Source organism: Fukomys damarensis, unplaced genomic scaffold (genome assembly GCF_012274545.1).
Source record: "Fukomys damarensis isolate Sample0158 unplaced genomic scaffold, DMR_v1.0_HiC HiC_scaffold_23, whole genome shotgun sequence".
Classification (NCBI taxonomy): domain Eukaryota; kingdom Metazoa; phylum Chordata; class Mammalia; order Rodentia; family Bathyergidae; genus Fukomys; species Fukomys damarensis.
The window spans coordinates 4329405-4356259 of NW_022900935.1; the positions used below are offsets into that span (position 1 = coordinate 4329405).

Consider the following 26855-nt stretch of genomic DNA (forward strand, 5'->3'; position numbering starts at 1 on the left):
TAGAAAGGGACACAGAGAGTGGAAAGGGGGAAAGTGAGCAGGCTCAGAGGGTCTGCAGAACCCAGGTCGGAGGAAGGTGGCAGAGGATGGGTCTGACGTGGATGGTCGAGGAAGATCCCAGGCCGCCAGCAGCAGAGGGCCTGCGAAGGTTCCAAGGAGGGGCGTGGTCTGTGTGGTAGAAGAAAGGCCAGCAGCAGGTGTGGTTGGAGAGAGGGCGGGAGTGTACTGTTAGAGAGGACGGACAAGACCTCCTTTGTCACTGGGGGTCATGTGGGGAGCCACTGCAGGGTGCTGGGCAGAGGAGTCACATCTGATGCGTGTGTGCAGATCGGCTCATGCTGTGATGAGAACAGGCCCAAGCCAGAAGACAGAGAGTAAGTGAAAGTTATCAGCATAATCCAGGCTACAGATCAAGGCCAGGGTGGCAGCCACAGAGGTCATGAGAAGTGGACAGTTTCTGGGAATATGGTCTATTCACTTTTTTTTTTAAAAAAATACTTAATTTTATTGTAAAAAACAGTGGTAAGTCTGTGCTAACCCATAACCTGCTGCATCGTCACCGTGCATTACTTTTCCAGGCAGAAAAAGGCTCATTCATAGCGTCCATCAGGCTCTGCCCTGAAAACAACAATGTTTAATGCAGAACTTGGAAAATACAGAGAGGACTGAAGAGAGAAAAATCAACCGTAGTCCTCTCCAGCAGAGACAACCATTGTTAGTGGTTTGGCACGGATTATTTCATCCTCTGAGATTACATTTATGCTGCACACCAGTTTCTTGCCATTAGGCACTCATGCATATTTCCAGCATTTGTAACCCTACCAACACAGTTTTATATTCTTCTTCCAAATTTCTGCAGTCTTCCTAATTACTTTTAAATTGACTCATATTTCAACGTGTTGATCTCCTATAATTATTGAGCTATTTCCCTTTTATGGAACATCTAATGTTCCTTTCCAGACCATACAAGTCAAGGCGAAGATCTTCATTTATATTGCTTTCTGTATCTTCGGCATTATTTCTTTAGGCTACATGTCCAGAAGTAGAATCAGTAGGACAAATTGTGTGAAAAGTTGATGGATTTTGCTTTGCTCTTCAAAAATGTACAGAACAAAGCAAAAAGCAGCTCCAGTATACCCCCTTCGATTTTGAGGTCACCACTTTTTATAACTGCCCCTAATTTGGGGGGCTATAAATAGAAAAGACTTTTAATTTTGCATGTCATTGATTACTATAAAATGTTAATATTCTCCATGTCCTTCAATACATTTTTAATACCTAAGCCAAAAATCGAAGGTATGGTTAATTCATCCTTGGTTTTTTACTCCCAGGGAATTTCCAACTTGGTGGGAGGAGTCATGTAAATAAAAAGTGCATATACCTCAGTCCTTTATCTCAGGTGGCAATAATCTGAAACCAACTAAGCACAAAGTGACAGGAAATATTCCTATCCATCTAAACAGTTTCTGGAGGGTAAATGACCACTCCGCTTCACAGGAGCCTGGTCAAAGCCATCAGTGTTCAATCTCAGAACCAGGGCCACCAGCCATGGTGCTCTAATGCCACTTGACTCAATTTTTAAACAAGAATATAGAGAGGTTACGAGAGGCACCCATGAGAGGCATAGGCCAGTCTGGGAGCACCGGAAATCGATCTACTCTATAGACAGCACCTCTGCGTGTGCCAGTTACCCCAGAAACATTCCTGAGACTTCCTGAAAATGCTCTTGGATGTGGCTCTGGCTGTTTAGATTATGCTACACTGCTAAGTTGTACCTCAGAGGGCTAGCCAGGAAAGGTATCTGTCTAGCAACCTCAGTCCCATCCTCCAGGAAGTCCAAGCATAAGATGGAGAGAACAGATCAGCGCACACTCACATTCAACCCAAGAGGCTGTTCCTTCTTTCTCAGGCAGATGGGCTGGAGGAGCAGTGTGTGAGATGGAGTTGGGAACGCAGCTGGCAGATAGATAAGAGCTAGGTTTCGACCCTTAGTGGAAATGCAGATTATCGCTGACAAGTCTCAGATAATATGTTTTCTACAGGTGAGAACAGGTAACTTTGGAAAGCAGCATAGCCAGAAATGCCTCCCAAATGACTTTTGAATTCTAAGACTGAGCCCAATAGGTGAAAACTAAATAAGAAGTTTTAAGGGGGAAGAGCTTAAGTATCCAAAGGATTCTGAAACTCTAAAAAAGAAGATATCCCCAAGATCTGGATTAAAGTCTCCAGGCATGGGTACTGGCAAGTCCTATTTTAGAAAGTCACCAGCAATTCTAAGAGTGAACCAGGATAGAACTTCTGGCCTGGACCAGGTCATTTCAAGGTGTCTTCCAAGAGCTACTCGCTAGTCTCATCAGGACACACAGTCCCACCCGGCCTCCGGAGCTGCCCAGGGCTCCCTGCTCTCAAGTCTTTCCTGGCGTGTCCTCCTTCTCCACCTCAGCTCTATCATCAGAAGAAGCCCTCTTGCAGCACCAGTATTCTCTGATGCCCTCTCCCCTCCCTGAGTTTGCCAGCTTGCTATTTCCCCCCCAGTCTTTTACAGAAGAAACACACAGGACTCAGAACCAAAAGTCCCATGTTCTACCTCTGGGTAGGTCCTAATTGCCCCAAGCTTCAATGTTCCTACCCACAGACAGAAACGGCTGCTTCACACAAGGCTGCTGTGAAGAATAGGATGAGATAATATGCGTGGAGGATGTTTTGACACCTATGTTAATTTTTATTTTGGTACCTACTTATCTCATATTGTTGTCAGTTCTGTCCTCCCATGTTCGACAAACACTGGCTGGAAGACCTGCTGTGTGGTGTGTGGCAGCCCTTGGGCGGTGGGGTGGGGTGGCGGGTACAGAAATGAAGCTGTACTTGCTGTCTTCAAGGAGATCCCTGCCCAGTATGGGAAGGCAGAGGGATTCATAGAAATCTGAAGTCTCTATCACTTGTGAGCACACTGTCCATTTTCCTCGGCAGCTCCAGAGCCCAAAACCGTGCCCAGCACATAACAGGTGCTTCATGTTTGTGGGATGAGCGAATAAAAGGTTACAAAACATGGACTGCGGATGGGGGAGCCTTCCAGAGCAGCATGGGAGCTGAGGCTCAAAGGGCCGGTAGAGAGCCAGCCAGAGGGAAGATCGACGTCCACACACGGCTGGCTCCTTCCACGGGGCTGCAAGGCCGTTCAGTGCCAGACCGTGACATTGTGCCCCCCCCCCGTGGCTGCACACTGTAGGTGCCAACCTCCCCAAAATGAAATTGTTAAAAGATTCTGCTTCATTTTTTTTTAAGTTCAGCATCATAAGCATAAAGTAACTTAGGTCATCTGGGTCAGCCAAGCCCTTCAGCCAGTTCACAGTGACATGGTTCACACTGGTGCCATCTCCAAAGAGGCTGGCATCACCTCAGAGCTCCTCACAGTGCTCTGGGGAAGGCTGGCAAACACAGTTCCACTCAGTCCATCTGCTCTGGTCCATCCACAAATTTTGGAGCAGGTCTCGTATTACCCTTAATAACGACAATATATTCTTTGCAGCTAGGGAGGATAGAGACAGGTAGGCTCCTGTTCTCTAAATATTTTACATTTTCTCAAGGACAGAAGTCCAATCTACATGTGATACAGGGCCTTGAGAGCAAACAGTGAGAAATCAGTGGGCCTTGCGCAGGGACCACATCTCTAAATGAACATACTGTGGCCTGGGCTTGGGGATTAGAACCGGGGAAAAGCTGTAACTCTGGAGGCACTAGAGAAAAACATTTTGGAGGTTCCTCTATCAAATCTGCCCTACAGTCTACACAAGAAGGGAAATGAAACCTCGTGACCAGGATGGCTTATACATTTCTTGTCTGAAGAAAGAGGCAGGGCAATCTCTCAAGACCCTTGCAATTCTAAGCCTTTACAGCCTACCAGAGGCATATCTTTAAATCCTGTAACAAGATTTTGCTAAATGTTAAGTGCTACTGCAAAACTGTGAGCATGAACAGCCTTCTTTCTGCAAGATGCTCACCTCTGAAGTTCAGCGATTGCCACAGAGCCCTCTGACACTGCCAGCTGCCCAGGCTGTGTGGGACTAGGATTTTGCACCTTTTATACCTGGGGCCGGGTGAGCAAGCAAAGTTCCAGAACCTCTGGCATTTAGATAACACGTCTTCCCTTATTTAATGTTTTGCCTGGGCCCAAAGTGATGTGATGTCAGGATAGACTGTTTGTACAAGTGGGTGTATGCAGAGGTCACTGCACAAATCAAATGACATTTTCTCTGCCAGAAGGAAATCACAGATTTAGGAAACGTTTAGTTCAAAATTCACACAAAATGATCTGCTTGTTGAATCGGCTTCTCATCCTACCTCCTTTTCCTCTCCTCCAACTACCATTTCATCTCTACCTTATTAACCTGCACATGCATTGCTTTTTAGGATTGCCTCAAATTATTTTATTTAGAGTTTTGTTTTTTCCGCTGTGCTCCCAATCCCATTGTAAGGTCCATGAGGACAGAGATCTCCCCCTCAGCTTATCTGGCTGGTAAACACGCGAATAAATAAAGGAACGTCCCGAGGTCACCATGGTACACCCCAGGTGCACTGTGTCTTGGCTTCTTGAAAACAGCAGCCTAAAGGTAAATTATCCAAGAGAAGGTGTAATTCTCAGGTTCCCAGAAGTAGAGTCTTCAAGCCAGTGCTGCAGGCTTCACCTCAAGCACTGCAGGCCAACCTGAGCTGCAAAATCAGGGTCGGGGGAAGATGGCCAGGCCACCAGGTCTTCATCAAGGGCCTCCCAGCTGCTGCCCAAGCCACCTGGGGCCAGTTATGTCACCTTTCTGTGCCTTCAACTCCTGTGTTTACAGTGAGTGTATTTATCTCTCAGGGATGTGGGAATTAAATGGGTGATACAGGTGAGGCCCTCAGAATTCAGTGGAGCACCCGACAGCATTCCTGTCAGCTACTCTGTCTGCAAAGGAGAGATTTGCTTCCATTTTAAAAACACAAAGTTAAAACAAATGGATGGAGGTGCTTAGATGAAACCTTAGAGTAAGAGGGTGCTCCTGAACCTAACAGCTGGCAGACCACCAAGGGCTCCCCACCAAGGCCAGCACAGCCCTGCAACAACGCTTCCTCTTTTTCTCTCCTGAAGTGCCCCCTCCGGCTACCCAGTGTGCGTCCTGGAAGGGGTCGGTCGGCACTCCTGAGCCAATCTGCATGCCGTGACTGCACGGATGGCAGCAGTGGCCATAAAGGGTGCTGAGGAGGGCGCGCTTCTGGAACAGTAGCCAGCCACAGGCAGGAGGCACGTTCTGTAGCACACTTAGCTAGGAAGTGTCAGTGTGAGTAGAGCCCCTAGCAACCAGTAGAAAAAAGTTTTGTCCAAGGCCTCACTGGTCTCTGGCCTGACCGTGTGCCTGTGCCAAAGCTGCCCTTCATTACACCGAGGGAGAAGGGGCCCACAGAACTTCCTCAGTGGACACCTGTGACAGCTTCTTCTACAGAACCTGGGGTAAATTTCTAGCTGAAACTCGGGCAGGTCTAGAAAGATGAATTAACGGGTCCTTGGTATCTACTAGGAACTTCATAGATGGAATCTCACTGGATCTTCAGGATAGCCCTCTGAAGCAAACATATCATCTCCAATCTGCATGTGAGGAAGTGGGAATTCGGAGGACGAGTGACTTTGCCAAGGTTGCACAGCCACTAGCAGAGGGCTGGATGCACATCCAGACTGATGCCAAGCCCTGCTCAGTGACTACAGCACGACGGAGGTGACAGAGGGTGAAGGGAGGCATTTTAGAATCTGTAAGGGAGAGGAGGGAGGAACAGCAGCATCGGCCACCATCTGTGGGATAAAACCTGTGGGTGATCTGGAAATCCACGGCTCCCACCCCCAGCCAAGGACTCCTGTTAGAGGCCATCCCAATACTAAGTCCGAGTGCTTCTCCATTTGGTTATTACAAAGGCAGGGAGACAATTTAATAGTGTTTACCATCTCCCAATCCTCAACTACATAATTTTCACGTCCAGGATGATTTCTGGTATGAATGTCCACACCGGGTCCTCAAAGGAAGCCGAAACAGCACATGCCCAGTCCCCAGGGCTGTTGTCCAAGGCCAGGGAGCCCTGCTCGACGCAGGGCCAGCTCTTGAGTCAGGAGACATCCTGGCCTACATTAGAGCATTCACAAAGATGTGTGTGGAGATAGAGACAGGAGGACAATGGTCACAAGCCCTGGGGTCCTGCTCAGAGCTAAGGCACAAAGAGCCCGATGTGGAAAAGAAACTCTCCCACCCCTACCTCCAACCCACCAGAGTTGTGTTTATTTCTCACGCCCAATTCAAGCTCCACATTTGACCCGCTGAGTTAGACCTTCAAAGCTGAAAGCACAGCATCACATACGGAGGCTTCATTCAACAAACATTAAATGTCTATTACAAGTCAGGTACCAGACCGGGCCTTGGGGCCTCAGGCCTTCCCTGAAGGAGTTCACCGTTTGTCTGGGAGACAAATGGCCTTGACGAGCCCATGAAGGTGTCACAGCAGATTTCAACAGGAAGCCCAGAGAGGAGAGGCCCTGCATTTAAATCCTGCATGGCGAGACAGAAGCTTGCCAGGCAGGAAGGGCTTTCTGGATGGTGGGCAGAGCATGCGCCCAAGGTCAGGAAAGGCCTGCCTGCTGGTGGACGATGGCTGGGGCGTGTCCTTCCCAGAGGACGTGAGGCCCTGAAGACCATGCTAAGTTGTGAGTATTCGACCCCGCAGGCAAAGGGGAACCAGCAGAGATTTTTCAAACAGGGGTCTATCGTGGCCCAAGTCAGAAGCTGGTCTTGGAAAAGGTAAGGATAGGTGACAATGAGGCCAACTGGATGCGAACATGGGTTTGGAGAGCAAAGCTAAGGCTCTTGCCGCAAAGAGGAGGGACCACGCTCCAAGCCTCTGAGCAACTAACATGGCCCTTGCTAAGGAACAACTTGGAGCTTTTATATCCACATCCTTGCTGGATACATAAGTGCTGATGTCCTAGCACTACCCAGACTGCTATGCATGAGAAGGCTGCAGCTGCAACCTTCAGGGGAACAGTTCTTAGGCCTTGACCAGCAGCCCATGGAAGCACAGCCTGGGCTTCCTCCTACTGCCCAAGGTCAGCTCCAAAGCAGATGGGGCCTTCTGCAGTGGCCAAGGGCAACAGTTCTCCCTGCCCTCTGCCTGTACTTCCCCACTCACAGAAGGACACATCTCCTCCCCTGATGCTGTTATATAACCGGGCAGCAAATGTCCCAAACCCTTGCTGTGCACCAGGCACTGAGCTTTTTGTGAATTCTCTCTTTGAACTGTACAGCAACACTAGTGGTGGGCTCTGGAAAAATAAGCAAAACTTATCAAAAGGGACAAAAGGGCCCTTGCAGGGAAGAGAGAAATAGCTGAGAACCACCAGAATCCTGAAATCACCAGCCAGCCGCTCCTGGATACCAGAGAACGTGGTGCAGAGATCCCTCACCTCTCTCATCCTTCCCCAGGCCATCAGAAATTGGTGGCTTTTTTTTTTTAATTCTTTGGTAAATGCTCTTTATCTACCAGAAATGTCTGCTGAATATTTTCCACACTTAAAAAAAATTCTTCATTAATTGATGAGGTGGCCTTTCTTTGAGGATTTTCATTTCTACCCAACCCGGGAAATGGCTCTAACATTTAATGAGGTGGTCTGTGGCTTTTACAGTGTGCTCATTAGTCACACTTCTCAATTCCTGGTTTAAAAAAGACATTAAACTCCTACAGGCACACAATGAATTCCTTCACCCCCAGCATTTACCCCTCCATAATTAGGCCTACAGAATGCCTTGAAAGCTGTTTCATGACAAGCATTTACTACAATATTTAGGGGGTAAGGTGAGGGACAGTGTGAGCTACAGCTGGTCCAACTGGTCCAAAATAGGTCAAAGCAGGATTCTCTGTTATTCCCTTAGAAAGACAACTCAGCTGGCAAAGCAAACCAACACCAGAAGGAATGTAGATGACTTTGCTTTTGCAAACTTTCTCGAGGACCATTTTAAGACAGGATGTGTGACTAGCCGTGAGCAGGTGTTTCTCATGGAGGGAGGTTTGTGTTGCTAAGTTGAGGATGAGAATTCTTTGCTCTTTTATGAAAAGGCCAACAGAAATTCCCACTATTGCTAGGGCAGCAGGCCAGGGAGCTGCCCCATGTGTGGTGAATGTGAAGTTTGGTGACACTCCTATGTAATCCAGAGGCCAAAGTGTGTCAGCAAGAGAAGCAGCCTCTCGGTAAAGAGGCACCGGAGCAGGGACCCTGGGTAGAGCTTCTAAAGGACTTGCAAAAAGGCAGCCCCTCGCTTCTCAGAGGAGCCGTGGACATTTAGAAGATGAAGTTTCTCTCTTTTCTTACTGAGGCAGAGTCAGAAGCTGCATAGAAAAATGCCCAACAGGATTCTGTGGCTCTGGGCTCTTGGGGAAGATGGCACCCAGAAAGCCCAATGCCTCTGCCAAGAAATGCATCATCAACTTCCTATGACTGTGATCAAGTCCTGTGTGTTTCCTACAGTGTGTAATAACTGAACCCCAGAAAGAAGTTTTCATGAGTACAACTGCCCTGTGTGAGCAGGGCCCTGACAGAGGATGACCCAGACACAGCACAGCATGGGGACGACCCCAGCTTCGGGGTTCACTGCCCGCACCCCAGTCTTGGCTGTTGTGTACAAGCTTAGGAAGTGCAAGCCCTGAGCCTTTGTGAGCCTCAGTTTCCTGATCTGCAAAGTGCAGGTATTAACACCTGCCCTGTCCACCTCCCAAAACTGTTCTGAAGAGCAAAGGAAGAGAATAAACGCCAGGCCACTCTCAGGAACCGTAAGAGTCTGTCCCATGTCGAGTCAGGCAGCTGAATGTCATGGTAGCTCTTACTGCCCAGAGCCTTGGAAGTGAGCATTAAAGGACCTATAGAGCTTGATTTCATAACCAACTAGACCTGAAACTCAAATCCCTGCCAAAATAAAAATAAAGCCCAGTTGATCTTAGTTCCAGGTTCCCTAAACACTTGTCTAAAAGTGGTAAAAGTCTCTACAAGCACTGTAGGTGCTGAAGGGTGTGCTTTCAAAAACAATCAAACAAAAAAGGATCTATCACAGCTCACCTCTCTCTCTCTCTCTCTCTCTCTCTCTCTCTTCCCCTCTTTCTCTCTCTCCCTCCCTCCCCCCTCTGCTCCCTCCCTCTCTCAGAAATCAGCAGCAATAGGAGTGCAATAGGAGGTGGGCTTTCTGGAACCCAGGCCCCCAGCCTACAAGGCAATAACTGGTCTCCTCTCTCATGGTCATCAGCCAGAAGGTCAAAGTTAGAAAGGCCTAGAGCTGTTTCTTTACAGAGGGGAGGTAGCAGCCAAGACAAGATCAGCTGTCTCAAAAAGCAAGGGGAGTTGCAGGGTGACCAGGTGGTCATCTGCCCAAATATAGAAAGAAAACCTTTACCTAGATTCTGCTTCTGGGAGAGATTCACATTTTGCACTTGTAAAACTATTTCCTGGCTGAGAGCTGACCTACATCGCCATCCCTGCCCACACTGGTAATTGTCTACCACGGGGGGCCTGTTCTTTGGCCACTATCCTTCTTCTGGTTTTTCAGCCGGTTAATTGGTTTCCAGTGGTTCTGTTGCGCCAACTGTACTGAGTCCCTCCTTGTGATCTTTCCACCAATTCCTTGAGCATACTCAAGAGAACAGATGTCCCCCAAAGGTATCACAGTGACCCCAAAGAGGAAGCCCACCCACAAAGGTCACTCTGAAGAATGGGTCATTTAGCCGTTCTTGGAAAATGTTTGTGATCCCATAGAAACAGGGAAGGGAGGATATTAAGAGAACAAGAGGGAAGGCAGGCAGGGTTATACTTCTTTCTTTCTTAAGACCAAAGAATAATCAAAGCAGAAAAGAGTTGTAAAGGCAGACAGGGGAGCTGGCTTAAATGCTCCTTTTAGGGAAAAGCTGGAAGCTCCACATTTTTGGCCACGAAACCAAAGAATCCTCCGTGGTTGCAGCCGAGAGTCCTTGCATGCGACCGAGACTGACCTTTTCGTCCTCTGGATAAGCAGATTGGATCAGAGGGGGAGCAGTGATTTGACTGGTTAGTGGAGGTGTCTGGATGAGCTTCTTGGGCTTCCTCTCTCTCTAGCTGATGCTCTTCCCATCCATCACACAAATGCCACTGATGGCTCCGGAGCTCCAACGGGGCAGGAATTTTTGTCAGTTTTATCCACAGCTGTATCTTGAGTGCCTTGGAAAGTACCTGGTACACAGAAAGAACTCAGTAAATATCTGTTTTGGAGGCGGGTACCAGGGATCCAACTCTGGTCCTTGCACTTGCGAGGCAGGCAGCAGAACCACTGAGCTAAATCCCCGGCCCAGTAAATATCTTTTTTAAATGAATGCATCCACGTATCTCTCTTTTTCCTTAAGGCATAGTGGACTTAGGGTACATTTGGTTGATTTTTAGGGCTTCAACCTGTGGGTGTTCTACGGAGGTTCGCCTTACATGCCGGTCACAGTCTGGGTTTCACAGTGCAGGAAGAGGTGCTGTTATGACAATCTCACCGGCTGCTCATCAGGCTGCGAATTATGTCAGTGTAGGGGTAGCGCGACAGGACAGCATATGAAACTATGAATTGTTCAAAGGTCAGGTAATAAAGGATTTGGTGAGGAGAAGAAAAAAGCCAGCCAATGTGGGACACGTTGGCTAACAGCCTCAAGATCAAGGTGGGGGCTGGATAAAGGAGGGGTTCTGGCAGGTGTGGCTGGGGAGGGACTGCTCAGTTCAGGACACTTAGTAACAAGCCAAGGGCCCTGCCAGAATCCAGAGAAAAAGGCTTGTAAGAGTTCTTCTGATGAATGATCACAGAGATTTCAGGACATGCTGGCTTTTATGACACACTGCTGGATATCTCTGAGATGCATTTAGTGCCAGCTCCTTGGTCAGATGTGTGGCCCAATTATAACAGTGTTCCTGTGGGGAAATATGGGCTGCTGTGAAAATATTCCTTGGGACTCCTTTTCCAGGATGTCCAGGGCTGTTTCTGCGTCTGCCTCAGTTACTGCATCAAAGCCCAGTTAACCATGTGCACTAGAGGAGGAGGAATTTTGCTTTGCTTCTGGTACCGGGGATCGAACTCTGGACCTTGTGCTTGCAAGACAGGCGGCGGAACCAATGAGCTAAATCCGGAGGCGGGGGGAGGAATAGGAGGAATTTTGGAGAGCAGGCCAGTGACTATGGAGAGGCCAAAGAATGAGTGAAACAGAACCTGCAAGGCCCCTGCGTATGGACAATTTCGTCAAGTCTTGGCCGCTTTAGAACATCCCAATCCCCAAAAGCCCCTGAGTCAGATTTTCAGGGACAGAAAAACAAAGAACCTTAAAATTTCCCTGAACTAGGGGCTGGGGATTTAGCTCAGTGGTACTGCTGGCTGCCTCACAAGTACAAGGTCCTGTGTTTGATCCCCCATATCAATAATAATAATAATAATAAAATTCCCTGAACTCTAAGCGGTTTTATTTTTTATGAAATCAGAGGAGTTAAGTTGAAAGGCTCACAGGGTGCCCTTCGTATGCAAATCCACCGCTTCACATTCTGCAAGCAATCATGGGTTTAAGGCAAGATGGGCCCACCTTTCCTGCTGAGATGAAGGCTCCAGGAGTCAAGGGGAGAGAACAAGCTCAGAAAGCCTTTCACTGTTTTAGGATAGGCAGGAGGGACCAGACTAAGATTTATCCCAAAACTCGGCCTTATGTTTCAAGTCAACATTTCAGATTTTATTTTGAAGGGATGATGCTAAGCATCAGCTTTAACCTTTCCCTCCACCCCTCAAACTGTCACTGAATAATGCAGTGTGCTCCCCCTGGCGGTGGTGGGCACCAGTCCACCCAGTGCATGTACCGTCCCTCTTAGCCGCAGATTGCCTGGAAAGGACGAGCGCTGCGCTCTTCCTTGTGGCAGCCTGGCTTATTCAAGATCATACACTCTGCAGAGAGCAGAGAGCAGGAAACAAGAATGCCGGCCCCACTCCTTGTCTGGGATCTGGGCGGCTATGCACGGTGAGTACGAGGAAGTCAGGGCTGCAGAGGTTTCTAAGAAGTAGAGGAGGCAGGACTGAGACCAGAGGCTCATTGTTTTCCTCAGGCAGGAGTACATGGGAAAGGCTGGGCTGTGACCCTCCGCTCTTTCCCTTCTCTACCCTCGGGCACAAGGGCATCTTCTGATCCCTAACCCAGGGGCCTTCACAGGGCCTATCTTGTGCTGAGTCAGAGCACAGAGGGGTGGGGGGCAGGCAGCTGAACTTGCTCTGGCCCTGCACCCCTCAGCCCGAGCAAGCCAAGGCATTCTACAGAACAGTAAATGACTGTTGTCTCTTCTTTAGGCACTGGATCCAGCATTGCTGAAATGCCAATCAACTGATTTCAGAAACTTTTTCACCTTCTATTTTCTTTACCGTGGTACATTTCCAAGAATGCTAAACCAAGCCTCAAATCACGAGGGTCTACATCACCAGTGCAGATAATGGCTAGCTGTGTGGCATTCAAGAAATTCATGCTGGACAGGGATTTAGCTCAGTGGTGCCGCCGCTGCCTGCCTCACAAGTGCAAGGTCCCAAGTTTGATCCCCGATACCAAAAAATAAAATAAAAAGAAAGAAATTCATTTTTCTCTGGATTTGTTAAATCCAAAGTTCTCAAATGAGAACAGGTGACAGTCTATTTCAATGGTTTTTCACGAATTAAAAAGTAAATGGGGGCTTTTTTCTTCTTTCCACTAGATGGCACTGTGCCCCTAACTGCGGCAGGCTAGGGCCCCAAACAGTCCCACGGTTGGGTGTTGCTGGCTCCACTTGGCCAGGCACACAACCCCTGCAGCCCAGGAGGCTGACCAGGCCAACATGGTGCAGTCAGGCTCTGCAGGTAAATTAGGGCGGAACGGGAAACGGTAAGGAGCTTAAACTTCAAAAGGCAGTTTCGTTTCAAAAGGACAATTCTAAGATCAAAGCAGTAGGTTCCTGGAGGCAGGCCCTGGATCCAAACCCACAGCACAGCACTGCTCCCTGCTGCATAGGAAGTGCCTGTGTCAGCAGGACCAGGGCCCGGAGGATTCTGACCCAGACTGAGCTGGGTCTCCTCTTGGAGCTCTGCTTTCTAGAGGGTCAACCCTGTAGAATCAAAGGCTCTGAAGCACCAGCAGGAACTGTAGGGCCCTGTGCTGCAGAGTCTGCCACGCCTTCCTGAGGGTGGCAGTCCAGGTCCTCTGTGACCATCACCTTTCCTCATCTCTGTTCAAGTGGAAGGTGACAAGACTGACATCTCTTTCCTTTTAGCTATAATTTCGATTTTTTTTAAAAAAGCAAGCCAAATAGTTCAAGTCAACAAATGTTCCAGAATAGCCCTGTTTTAAAATGTACTCAGCTAATCATTTGTTGAGTATTTGAAACAATACAGTATTGGTTAAAAGCACCTATATTTATTTGTGGAGGTAAAGAAATGGAATAAAATATCTAATGTTATATTAAATTTTTGTATGTAGACGGGTAAATATTAGAGTGTAAGGAACAAAAAGAAAGATTGTTTGACTTGTAGCATTTGTATGATTATGGGTGATTTTTTTCTTCTTAGTGTGTTCTTAGCTTTTCTCTGATGCTTGAAGAACATCAATAGCTAATCCCTAACTACCCAGACACACTGACTTCTAAAATGCTTCCTACATTCCCCTAAAACTGTGTCTCTATTCTGAAGCCCATTTCCAAAGACCAGACGTTCAATGAAATGTGACTATCCTTGGGTTATTTTAAAGATTCCCTTTCTAAACCTCACCACTGATGCCTTTCCAATTGATTTTTAAAATGTAATATTTGGCCTATAACAGAATGACTGCTTGTTCTTTTAAATTGGAGGTAATACGATATTGAAAACATATTTCATAAATTAATTTATAATCTTGCCATTATAAAATAACTATCTCTACCATGCATATGCTGGCCCCATAGACAGGCATTTTATATCATTGTAGTCATTAAGTACATGTTATCTCACAGAATATTTCTTTTTATTAAAAAAAAAAGACCTCCCAAATTTTTATCCAATATCTGGCTGACATAATTTCCAGTGCCAAAACTGTCCAAACGTAATCCAAGAATACTTCAAAATGACACTCAGTTAAAAGGCAAATGATGCTGGGAATCAGAGTACCCAATATTGAGTTACTTGGTTCTCGGAAACGGTCAATACCTGGGGTTTTGATTAGAACAGATGGCCTTGAGGCAGCCCCGTGCATGAGCAGCAATCCTGAGCTCCATTCTTAGAATTAATCAACCCTTCCACGCTCCTCTGGGTGCTTCTCATTGGCACTTTTGAAGGTTGGTCTCACATAGCTCCTTGTTTACCTATTTGTGTGTGGTTGGATGGGGCAAAAATCCCCTTATCTTTCTATCCCAGCTCATTGCTGAGCACAGCACCTTACTTACACTGGACACTTTAGTGAGTGGGAGATTCCTAGGAGTGCTTCTTCTTTGTCACATACTGAACTGCTATCTATAGCAGAAATTGGACTCCTTGGGCTGGGGGAGTAGCTCCGTGGTACAGCACTAACCGAGCATGTACAAGGCCCTGGGTCTTTCTAGAAGAAAAGAAAAACTGAGCTTAAGTGAAAAGAAGCTGTGCCCAGTTTCCAACACCCCTCCCTCGATTCCCAGTGTAAGAAAGAAGTAAACATCTCTCAGGCACAGGCAGTTGCTTCCATCTCAAGTGGCGCTGACCACTGCAATCACACTGGTTTGTGCACAGCCTTGACTGCCCCCTTCCTTCCGCAGACTCGATGATACCCTTCACGGGTCTATGCCATCTAGAGAATCCAAAGCTGCTCCCCTTTCAGGGTGGTTTGCCTGCTCACTCAGCCACACAGCAGGCAGCCTCTAGCAGCTGAGCCTTCCTGAGAAGGAGCAGGAGTGGTATCAATTAACTCATGGCAGGAGAGATAAGGATTTTTTTTTTCTTTTTTGGGTATACAAAGAGGTTAGCTTTACAACACAGTAGTTTTGCTTTAACTACTTGCCAAACAAGTCAAGATTGGTGCTAATGTTTAATTAGAACAAATACAACCTAAACTACTGTTGTGTCCTTAGACTTTGCTCACTGCAGCTTTGCAGATACCAGTAATGAGACATAGCAGGCCAGTAATTAAAACGTAGACTTTGCTTTCGTGCCATTACAGGGTAAGAATGGGCCTGACTTACTAAAATACTTCAGCATCAGGGTAATTACTCGATACTTCTCTGTAAGGTTATATTAATGCGATCCTTGCAACCCCAGATGCTAGGACAAAAGAGATACCTTTTAATAAAGCTTTATCACATCATCATCTATTTATACTCTGCCTTGAGTCACAAAGGACTTGAGGTAGCCAACAACAATAAGAATAGACATAGCTGCCATCTGCGAGTAACTATTCCACGTCAGACCCTGCCTATCAAGGGTTGGATTTACATCACCTATAATTTTACAGAAATCCCTCCAAGAGAGGTATTATTAGGGAGGCAACAAGTGCACAGAGGTTGAGAACTCAGGCACCAGAGCCAGACAATTTGGCTTCAATCCTGACCCCATTACTTGGTAGCTATGAGACACTGGCAAGTTCCCTAAGCTTTCTTTGGCTCAGTTTGTCATCTGTATAATGGAGATATCAGCTATTACTTCATAAGGTTGTGATTAAGTGGTGTTAAGAGTGTGGATCGGAAATGTTTCCCAAAAGCTCGTGTGTTGAAGGCTTGGTCCCCAGCTGGGCTACTATCGGGAGGTGGTGGAAACTTCACGTGGTAGGGTCCAGCTGGAAGAAGTAAGTCACTGGGGCTGTACATTCGAAGGATATATTTCATCCCTGGACTCTCTCTCTCTCTCTCTCTCTGGCCGCCTTGAGGTGAGCAGCCCCTTTCATCACACACTCCGACCACCATGTTCGGCTTCACCACAGGCCCATAGCAGTAGAGCCAGGCAACCATGGACTGAAACCTCTGAACTGTGAGCCAGAACAAATCTTTCCTCCTTTGAGTGATTTTTCTTGGGAATTTTATGACAGCAATGGAAAGGCGACTCTCACAAAAGAGATCAGATATGTTGTGTTGAGCACGGTGCCTAGCACGTAGGAAGTTCTCAGTGTTTGAGGTGGCAGAGACATGCAGGGGTAACTTGGTAGCCTGTGTGCATTCCTAATCTTCTAGTCTTTTTGCAGTTAAGCAAATCCACGTGACTAGCTCGATCCAAAAAAACATGAGTGGAGCTAACGTGCCATCACTGGACACCATGTTAAAGAGTTAGCTCATGGCCTACTTAGCAGTTACTTCACTGCCTCAGTGACCCTGGAGGCCATATGTTAAGATGATGATAACTCAAGATACAAGAAACTTGCATCCCAGGGTCAGATGGAGGAGGGCCCAGATAATGCACATAAACAAACAAAAAAATCAATTTCCACTGTGCTAAACTACTGTTATTTCCCAATTTGTTACATGGTATGGCATATTTTACCCTGATTAGTAGAGCTATCCTATATCACTTTTTGTTGTTGTTTTTTGTTTTTTGGGTTTTTTTTTTTGTTTTGTTTTCTGAGACAGGGTCTCACTATGTAGTGGGACTGACCTGGAACTCACTATGTAGCTCAGGCTGGTCTCGAACTCACAGCAATTCTCCTGCCTCGGCCTCCCGAGTGCTGGGATTACAGGCGTGCGCCACGACACCCGGCCTATACTATATCATTCTTATTGCTTTCTGTTACCTTCCATTTACACTTGGAGAAAAGAGGGGTCAACTAGCCAAAGGGAAAACTTCCATACGAGTCTACCTATCTATTTAACTCTAAATGTGTCATCATCGCATTATTACTTGCCTTTCTTGAATCCCTGCAAACTCTTGGGTACTATGGGGAAAAAAATTCAGCCTCAGTGAAGTGCTGATAAAAATAGCACAGATGGTGACTGTTGGGGAATATGTGTATTTTCCTCCTCTGAATCTGGACTGTGGCCACCTTGAAAACCACATCAGAAAATCGGGAAGAAGAGAAGCTTAGAATTCTTTTATTATTTCAAGGAAGAATATGCCCTGAGCCCTCCATTTGAAAGTTAGCACAGATGGGCTGGTGTGTGCTAGAGGCACCAAGTAGCCCGGATACTGAGGAGACGGGAGAGGGGTTTACAGTAGAGGGGCTCCAATAGTCTCACTATTACAGGAGTGCAAGAGCACCAGGAACTGCAGTCAGGCAGCGAATGCAAGCTCAGTCTGGTCTGCTGGCTGTCATCAGGTCACCTGTCCTACCTGTCTCCAGTCTAATGGGTAACAGCCCAGGGACTTCTCCCCCTTTTGTTCATTGGCAGGAATATTGCTATATATTGAACTAAAAATCTTCTTTCAAACATCTTCCATCCTAAACAGCAAGCAGAGGGAGCTCACTCTGCAACTCCCAGGCTGGTGTGCTGTCCCACCTCAGTTTCCTCTTCCTAAACTATCTGCCCATCCTAAATATCTGTGCTGTTTTTTTTGTTTTTGGTACTGGGGATCAAACTCGGGACCTTTCACTTGCAAGGCAGGCGGCGGCCCTAAGTGATCATGCTTTGATGGGTGAAGAACGGTGCTACCATGTCCCCAGCTGGGCCCAATTTCACAGTCTAAAACATCACAGAGACAAAATGCGGGGTGCATTCTGCGGCCCCCTTTTCTATCCATAAAGTCATTATGATTCCTGCTGCCTGCCACCCCGGAAAGGTATGAAAATGAGCTCAGGTGCTATAAAATGCTTCAGAAACCTCCCACGATGTGTTATATAAGTGCTAAACATTAATATCCAACAGCTGCCACTCAAAACCAATTTCTAATTTAAAGGTTCTACCAATATCACCATCCTGAACCTATGAGATTTTTGTCTTCGCTTTCGTTAAGTAACATTTTTACATAAATTATGTGTATTGTGAAAACTTAAAAAATTTAAGAAAATATAAGGAATAAAATAAACATCACTTACAGTCCCGTGCCCAAGTAACAATTTTTGTACAATCATCGGCTTGGTAATTTTCCTTTCATCTTTCCATCTGTATATCTTTTTTACTTAGGTCAAGATCAAGCTCCACACGCAATTTTATGTCCTACTTTAACATTACATCGTCAACATTGTCCCACACCTTCTGTTAAAAACTGCTCAAAAATATAATTTTAATAACCGTATAACACTCCCACCTTATGATGCGCTCACCCATCTCATCGCTGGACATTTCCGGTGTTTCCAGCGTTTTCCTACTATGAATAATGCTGACATGAACTTCTTTAGCATTTTGGTGTCTCTAATTGTTTCCTTAGGATGTACTCTCAAGTGCAACTAGGTCGTACTGAAACAAATACTCCAATTCGGCGAATACTCGGTCCTGCAAGAAAGACAGAGTCTAATCACTGTAGTTCGTGTAGCTAATGGCCTCACTCGAGGGGCAGCGCTCAGCTCAGCCAGCGAGGGCTGAGAATAGAAAAGTGACAGTTTCTGGAGTAAAAAAAAAAAAAATACAAAGAAAGAGAAAGCTCCTAAGGGTGCTTTTAAACTAGGGTTAAGATACTGTGTTATCTGCCACCACTTAACCAGAGAGCTATTTAATCAAGACCAGACATTAGTTTAAAAAGTATAATATTGTTATTCAAGAGAAGGAATCTGGCCACCCACACTTTCCTTATAATTCAAAAGGCTCTCTAAAGAGCACAGACTGCCTACAGACAGGAGCTGACAGGCACAAAGAGCTTCGGAAGTCTAACCTTTCTGTGTCCTCCATCTGCAAGCAGAGCTCTGGGAAAGCACAGCTCTTGCCCAAACAGTTACCAAGGATACCCCGAGTAGCTACAGAATCCAGGCTCAATTAGCCCAGAGGCCCCCATTGGTTAAACATGTTTTTTCTTTTTATTTTGACAGATTAATACATATGTTTAAAACAAAAAAAAAACAGACAAAATACATACAGCAATGCAGGCTTCTTTCTTTGGATGTGGTTCAGCTACAGGAATCTATCTTTCAAAGAGGAATCTCATCAATAAACATCACGATAGGAATTAGAGCAGCAAACCACTCATCGCCCCAGACACTTCTGTGAAAGTGCTGGAGAGATGGATCAATTGTCCCATTTGGGATGTGCAACCACAATTAAAGCAAATGAAACTGTAAGGATCTCACCTAAAAAACATTGGTTTTAATTAACAACAAATGTATATTGGGTGATTACATGGGCCAAGCACTCTGCCACGGGGGCCTTACCCATATTTTCAGGAGTCTTCATAACTGCCCTGCAGGGAGGGCATCGTTAGCTCCATTTTTACAGAGCAGGAAACTGAGGTTCCAAGAGGTTGAAAGATTACACACAGAGCCGGGGTTGAAACACAGGATTGAGTCCGGAGCTCTTGTTCTTCCCCGGCTTTCTCTGTGGCCTCCACAAAATCAGCAAGCTGACAGCTCTCGTCCCTGAGCTGGGAGGTGGTGTAGTTTGAGAGGAGACCATAGAAAGGGAAACCAGTAACTGATGTAGGAAAATGGTGAGTGGAAGGCAGAAGTGAACAGCCAGCTTCTCAGACCTTCAGCCGACTTCTACATCAATGGTCAGAGCACTGCTGCCCCTAACAGAGAAAGAGGAGTGTTTGTGGCTTTCACACTGGAGGATGGCTCTCTACAGTTCCTCTTCAACTAGTCTTCAAAAAAAAAAAGAACCATTATTCTGTCTCCCAGGCAGAGAGGCCAATTTTACTGTCCCTCCCGCTCCCCCGAGGGATTTCCTAGCCCTTCTCCACACAAACTCCCCAGAGCCTTTATGTTGGAACCATTGTTGGAGCAAATCCTGTAACAGGAGATTAAAAACAAACAAAGTATTTGCACTAAAAAATGTGAGAAGCAGCCCCTTTTTGAAGGTAAAAATTAAAAGTGACAGAGAATCTGTGAAGGAGCCAGAACCATGACAGGTGGTGAGGCCAAGTAGGAGAGAATCGCACTCGTGCTTAAGAAAAGTGACTCCAAAGAACGTCACTTTATGCCGTGGGCCTGGTGGGTGATACTGAGATAGCACCATTTAAACCAGCAAGAGCCACCCACAGCTTGCAGAGGAGGGTGTTTTTTCTCCAACATTTACATATTTATTCAGTGCTGTGAGCTCTTTGGGGGGGCTTTTGAGCACTGAAAACAGCATCCTAAGAAAATTGGCCTGGAAATCACAAGTCCAGATTCCAGAGGGATCGCAGACTGAGTTCCCTTCCAGGTTTGATTCATTGTAGTTTAATTCAATGCAGCGAACATTTAAGGGACAAGCCCACGGTATCAGGTATTATCGCAGCTTTAAGATGTAAAGACCTGGCTTCTGCCCTTGAGAAACTCAAAGTCTAGCAGGAGAGGAAGGTGTGTGAACAGATCACCGAGGAGTCAGTGAAATGAGGGCCACAAGCACAGTCAAGGGGAGGAGCAGCCCTGGGAGGCAGGATCAGCTTCGATCAATTTCATGAAAGACTCATTAAATAAATATCCAAGCTGAGGATGGAGAGATCATGAAGCACTTATGGAGAAGAACAAGGCTGTCCTAAACGGCTGCAGGATACTTTCTAAACTGGGGTGATCCAGAAATGATCTCTAGGCAAAAGGAGCTGCAGCTCCAGTTTGGCACTGTGGTTGGCAGCTTTAGAACAGACTCCAAGGTCGTTCTACCCCAGAGGAGCACTGCACTTAGGCCAGGTGGCTTTGTCTAGGACAGGGCTGTCCCAGAATCCTTCCTCAGGGGGCTTGAGGAGGTGTGGCTGAGGAAGGAGAGGAAGGCTGTTGGCCAGGTCTCATGCCCAGCCTCCACCTCTCCGAGTCATCTACAGAAGACTACTGTCAAGGCAGTTGTTACCTCTTGTGTTTTGTTTTTCCTAAAACCACTGCATTCTGTTCTGAAGTGGTTATCAATTCACGACAATCTCCTGGAAGAAAGCCTTGGGCTGGGAGCACAGCTCAGTGGTAAAGTGTTCCTGCAGTATGTGGGGGGGCTTGGGTAAGACCGCCCAGCGTGGAAAAAAAAAATTAGCCACACACACACACACACACACACACACGCACACACACACAGTGGGTCCTTTCCAGGTTTCTCCTCTTGTCTCTGGCAGCAGTTTCTTGATTTCCTTTGCTCTTTCCTGATTCACCCTCATCTAAGACACCATTAATGTCGGAATTCTTCGGGGCTCCGCCATGGCTCGGGCCTCCTATCAGGCTCTCTCCTCCCCAGGGGAAGTTCACAGAGCCCTGGGTCGATAGCCTTGTGGTTTGGCCAAGAGTTTCATCGCTCTGCCTTCTAGGCGCTCCAGGTCCACCCATCCCACTGCCCTCTGTAACATAGCCACTTGCTGCCTCAAACTAAATACCCAGCCCACCCTAACCCCGTTCTCTTCTGTCTTCATCACTGCTACTTTCAGCAAGCAGGCTCACCACAAACTCAGTTTCCTAAAGCTGCACCTTTAGGAGATCTCCCCGAGTCCTCCTTCCTCATTCCCGACATTCTAGTAGCTACAAATTCTTGTCTATTCTATCTTGTGACCCTCTCTCAAATCCACCCACCTGATCCCATCCCCAACATCAGCACCCTAGTTCAGGCTACTTTTGACTTTCACTTGGTAACAACGTAAGCCTCCTTGATGATCCTCTATCTCCTACCCAAACCTCTAATAATCCGTTTCCTTCATGGCTGCCGAGATACTTAAAAGTCACAAATCTGATCGTAAGAATACGTTCCTTAAAAATCTTAAAACGAGTCCCCTTTCCCTTCAATTCTAAAATCTTTGAATGGCTGAAAGGCTGGGCACCTCTCCAGGCTCAACTCCCGCAATTCTTCCCTCCTCCCTGCTCCAGCACAGGGGACTTTTCTTAGCTCCTGGAACAGTATTGCTCCTTCCGCCCACTCACGTCATCTTGCGCTAGGCCAGCACTGCCCTCTTTCCCAACCACCTCTTACCTGACCTTCACTTTTCAGCTTCTACTTCAATCCCTGAGAAGTCTGCAGTGCCTGTGCAGGACATACCTGCAGTGTTCAAGATTTATCTTCCGCGGCACCGGGCACACTTTCATTTATTTGCATTTGTTTACAGCCTGTCTTCCAAAGAGTCATATTTTCTTCACTGCCCTATGACCCAGGCTCAGCACAGTGCCCGACATATACACAATGGGTGCTTGGTGTGTATTTTTAAAACATTTTGTTAAACTACTCAAATATACATCTACTACTTTCTGGCACTTTTAAGCATTCACTGTACAGATCCCAATTCTCCCTGCCCTCCCGTTTTCCTCTGTGTCTCGCCGTCTGGTGCCTGTCATCAGGCCCTTCTGTTCTATTTGCAGGCAGGCCTAATGTCACCACGGCCCTCACCTGCTGCGTGAAATGACTGAAACCTAGAAAGCGACTCCATGTTGCACTGTGGAACGCCTACAATGGAAGAATATGCCCACTATTGTAATTTATGTTAAAAAGATAATCAAAATCTAGAGTTCTGTGTCTAGAGTCCAAAATTCAGATTAGCACAGAAAGGGAAGAAACACTGTCACAAAACTTTCTGTTTTCAATGGTCCCTGCTACTTTTTCAGAGATAAATAAATATGCATTAAGGGACGCATGTTAGTTTAACAGTTCTGCTTAGTGGGATTTATAGCTATTGTCTTTGAGGCTCAGTGCTCAGGAGTAGGAACTGGTGCACGGCACAATCCCCTTGCAAGGATAAGTAAGGCACAGAAGAAAGAAAAACCTTGCTGTCTGACGTCCGAAGTTGTCCCTCTGCTGCAGTGCAACTTCCGGCCGGGGCGGGCACTGTGGCCAGGAGCCAAGCGTGGAGGACAGAGTCTGATTCGTTCAGCAACGCCTGTTTCAGAGCAATTAAAAAGAGAATGTCATCTCCAGTCTAAGGCACAAACAAAAGGCCACCGACGCTTTTTCCTTCCTTAATTGATCTGAGCTGTCAACTACTTCATTAGCAGCCTGATTAGGTTCTCATTAGCGCCCTCATTAAGCGATTTGAAATCAGAACCTAAGAAGGGTGTGAACTAAGAACTGAAGGGAAGGTGGACAGATCCACTTGCAAGACGTTCAAACGCGTTTATGAACAGGAGGCAGGATCCAAACTTTAAGCTTGCAAGTGATTTTCCAAGGAGAAAGAAATCCTGTGAACATTTTCTTTCTGAAGCAAATGGCTTTGCTGCTTACTTAGAAAGCCTGGGCAGTAAAACACAAAGAACTACTTGCTTAGGAACAACCCAGAAAAGTAACCGGAAAATGTTGCCCAGGCAGGAAAAAAGGGAGGAGGCAAATGGGCATTTTGGGCTTCATGTGTCCTCCTATGTCTTCCAGAATGACTTTCTTCAACCTTATGAAACCCTTGGACTCCAAGCAGCTAAGAAGAGCCTTGGAAAGGTCTCTCAAATCTAAACTCCCCTGGAAACATAATATAATTCCTGAGAAAGGTGAATGAAGGAAGATCTTATCCATACTCCACTTTAAAAGTGCTTCATTTCTGAAATGTTTATCTTTGGCGGGGGGGGGGTTGAGACAGGTCTCACTGTGTAGTTGAGACTGACCTGAAACTCACTATATAGCCCAGGCTGGTCTCGAATTCACAGTGATCCTCCTGCCTCAGCCTCCTGAGTGCTGGGATGACAGGTGTGTAATGCCCTGCTATTGAGATGTTTATCTACAGGTGGTGTCGGAGGTGGTTTTTCAACTACTGTTACTTTCAACTGGGGATATGAAGAGGTGAACAGCTGTGATAGAGCTCTGAGCCAACGGCAGGATGGCAGCCAGGTGAGAGACTTACAGAAGTCCAACACAAAGCCTTGGGAATTTTATTCTTCAAAACCACGAGTACCAAATTTCAGCTGTTAGGATTTTTTTTTTTTTTAAATCTAGCACAGAGAAAAGAAAACATTTTCATTTCTTTCCTAAACTCTCTCCTTCAAAACAATTTCTCCTTATTTTCCTGTCTTTGTCGCAATTATAAAAGTTCATTAAATAAGGAATCATGGGGTGTGGCTCTTTGTTGTAAGCAAGAACTCCTCATGCAAGTGAGGAGAGACGAAAGCTCCTGGCTGGCTGAAAGGCCTTACCTTAGCACTTAAGAATCACATACGCACCCTAACTCCAGAGTTTTCTAAACTCCGAAAGTAGCGGGGCATGGTGGCACTCACCTGTAATCCCAGCACTCGGGAGGCTAAGGCAGGAGGATCACTGTGAGTTTGAGACCAGCCTGGGCTATCTAGTGAGTTCTAGGTCAGTCTCAACTACATAGTGAGACCCTGTCTCAAAGAAAGAAAAAAAAAAAAACACAAAAACTCCAAAAGTAGATAAGTAGGTTCGATTCACATGGACACAGAAGACTGAAAGTTCATAGAACTGAAGCTCTCTCAAAGTTTTCTGAATTAAAGGAACTATGTATGTGGCTTGTATACATGTGGTGTGGTAGGGGGACTAGAACGTGGGGGTACGAATTCACCATAAAATTTCGTTGTGTTATGTTACAAATAGATCAAGATCATTAAGGTGGCACATCTTGTTTAGTTATGGCCTTATGTCATTGTCCCTACACGTCACCAGGATAACATGACAGAACTTGAAATTGATTAGAGATCACCTTAAAGTTCTGCCATCACAGCACCCTCCTCTTGATCCAGAGCTAGCTTTTCCAGTGCGGTGGGGTTAAAACAACAGGTCTTGGTGTCAGCCATCCTGAGTATAAAGGATTGTGCTTCACACCTCAGTGGTGTGAACTTGTTTACTTCTCTACAAACTGGGGAGATCACCTCCCTTACATAGGTTTTGGGACTGTCAGAAGCAAGTGCTGAGCGTTCCCTAGTAACTAATAAATTGTTCCCTCTGTCTTCTCTCCCCACCGTGTTCTGCAGGATCTTTTCTTCTCCCCCTCCCCTTTCCTCTTCTCCTTTTGCTAGAACCACATTTTTAAAAACTTTAATCTACGAATTCTATTTTGTTCACTGATTTTGTTGCCCATCGACTGAATCCAAAACACAGGCCATGAGTGGAATTCCTTTTTTAAAAAACTGATACAGGGCTGGGGATTTAGCTCAGCGGTTCGGTGGCCTGCCTTGCAAGCACAAGGACCTGAGTTCAATTGCTGGTACCAAATAAATAAATAAATAAACCTGATACATAATAATTGTACTTACTTATGGGCATAATGCGATTTTTCCATAAATGTACACAGTATGTGATAATTAAGTCAGAGTAATTATTACAGCCATCACCCCAAACATTTATCATTGTGCTATTTCAGGAACAATCAAAATCTTTTCTTCTAGCTATTTTGAAATATATAGCAAATGAGTGTTAGCTGTAATCACTCTGTTGCACTCTAAAGCACTAGCACTTACTCTTCGTATTTAACTGATTCTGTGCCCATTAGGATTGTTTGTCAGTACAGTTTACATCTTGACTGTCTCATAGAGGCCTAAGTGTTGAAAGCTTGGAACTCAGCCTATGGCACTACTCAGAGGTGGTGAAACCTTTAGAGGTGAGGCCTCTTGGAGGTCACTGGGGGCCATGCCCTTAAAAGGGACATTGGAACCCAAGACCATTACCTCTTGCTCTATCTCTTTGCTTGCCAGCCACCATGAAATTAAGAGTCCTCCTCCACCAAGTGTTCCCACCATAACGTACTGCGTCACCACAGACCCAAAGGTGATACAGAGCCAAGTTTTAAGATCCCTATCAAAGCAACCTAAAAATAAAGCCCTAAGAATAATGGCACATTTCCCTCATTATTTTGCAGAACCCCTTTATCCTGCCTCTTGCCATAGAATCTCAAACTGTAGTTTCCCATTTCTCCACCTCCTCTTGCTTTCTCTGCACTACCAGCCTTGACGATAGAGCCATTACCAGGCATGTGCCCTTGATGAAGGGCAACAAAAGGTTGCAACAAAATTACTAACACAATTCAAAATCTATGACAGACTGACTCTTGGAGCAGCCTAAGGGGAATTTCTTCAGGGATTCATGCTAATGGCAAGTTGTCCCATCCTCTTCAGGACCTGCATCACTTCACCGACACTTGAGCCCACTGCAGGGCTACTCAAGGGCCTGCAGGCCACTGACTAGTGGTGTGGAGACTGGGGAGGGAGAATGGAAAAAAGAAGGTAGAGGCAGCAGGAAAGGGACAGAACCTAAAGCATGTCTACATATAGAAGATGAAGGAAGAGGAGGAGCCAGCAAACAGAGGGCAAATGTTGAGAAAAGTAGGTGAATGGGGACAGTGTGATTTCAAGGAATCCAAGAAAACTGAGAAATGGAGAAAACTGAGAAATGGAGAGGTGTTTAGCAGCCGCTGCTACTCTGATACCCAAGGTTGCTGCTTGCCACCAAGCGCCAGGCTTTAGTCTAAGGGCATGCCTAGGTTCTCTCAATTGTCACGGCCTGGGATACTATTACAAATAAGGAAGCTGAGGTTCTTGGGAAGATATTCTGCAAGCTCACACTGCTTAAGCAGCAGAGTGTGACATTGTAATCTAGGCCACATGCCTTTCAGACTATTCTCTACCATCTCCGGTATACAGGATGCAGGCTTATGTGACAAAAGCTGGGATGCCAGAATGCATATGCGTTAACCACTTTCCTGTCCCTAGGACGAGATACTCGACACCTGCAATATAAAGGAGGGAGGTTTGTTTCGGCTCACGGTTTCAGTTCGTGCTTGGCTGGTTCCAAGACAGAGCAGCGGAAAACTGCTCAAACCACGGCAGCCAGGAAGCAGAGAAGGGAAGTGCCAGAGACAACAGTACTTCCAGGTCACACCCGCTAGGAACCTGCCTCCGATGGGGCCCCACCT

General features: G+C 46.3%; 1 protein-coding gene across 9 annotated transcripts in view; it reads right to left on the minus strand.

Annotated features, from left to right (window-relative positions):
* Pla2g2c (phospholipase A2 group IIC) overlaps positions 1 to 26855 on the minus strand; it is a 59018-nt gene that overhangs the window by 23035 nt on the left and 9128 nt on the right. For 3 of the 9 annotated variants that reach the window (XM_033767860.1, XM_033767865.1, XM_033767867.1), the window contains exons 2-5: positions 22773 to 22886; positions 18990 to 19637; positions 18244 to 18412; positions 10045 to 10261 (exon numbers count right to left, since the gene is read on the minus strand). In XM_033767860.1, coding sequence (XP_033623751.1) covers positions 10045 to 10261; positions 18244 to 18321 — 295 coding nt within the window. In that variant the 5' untranslated portion in view covers positions 18322 to 18412; positions 18990 to 19637; positions 22773 to 22886. Of the gene's footprint in view, positions 1 to 10044; positions 10262 to 14473; positions 14626 to 18243; positions 18413 to 18989; positions 19638 to 22772; positions 22887 to 26855 lie in introns of those variants that run through there. The other 6 variants (XM_033767862.1, XM_033767863.1, XR_004518679.1 and 3 more) reach the window with 6 other exon arrangements.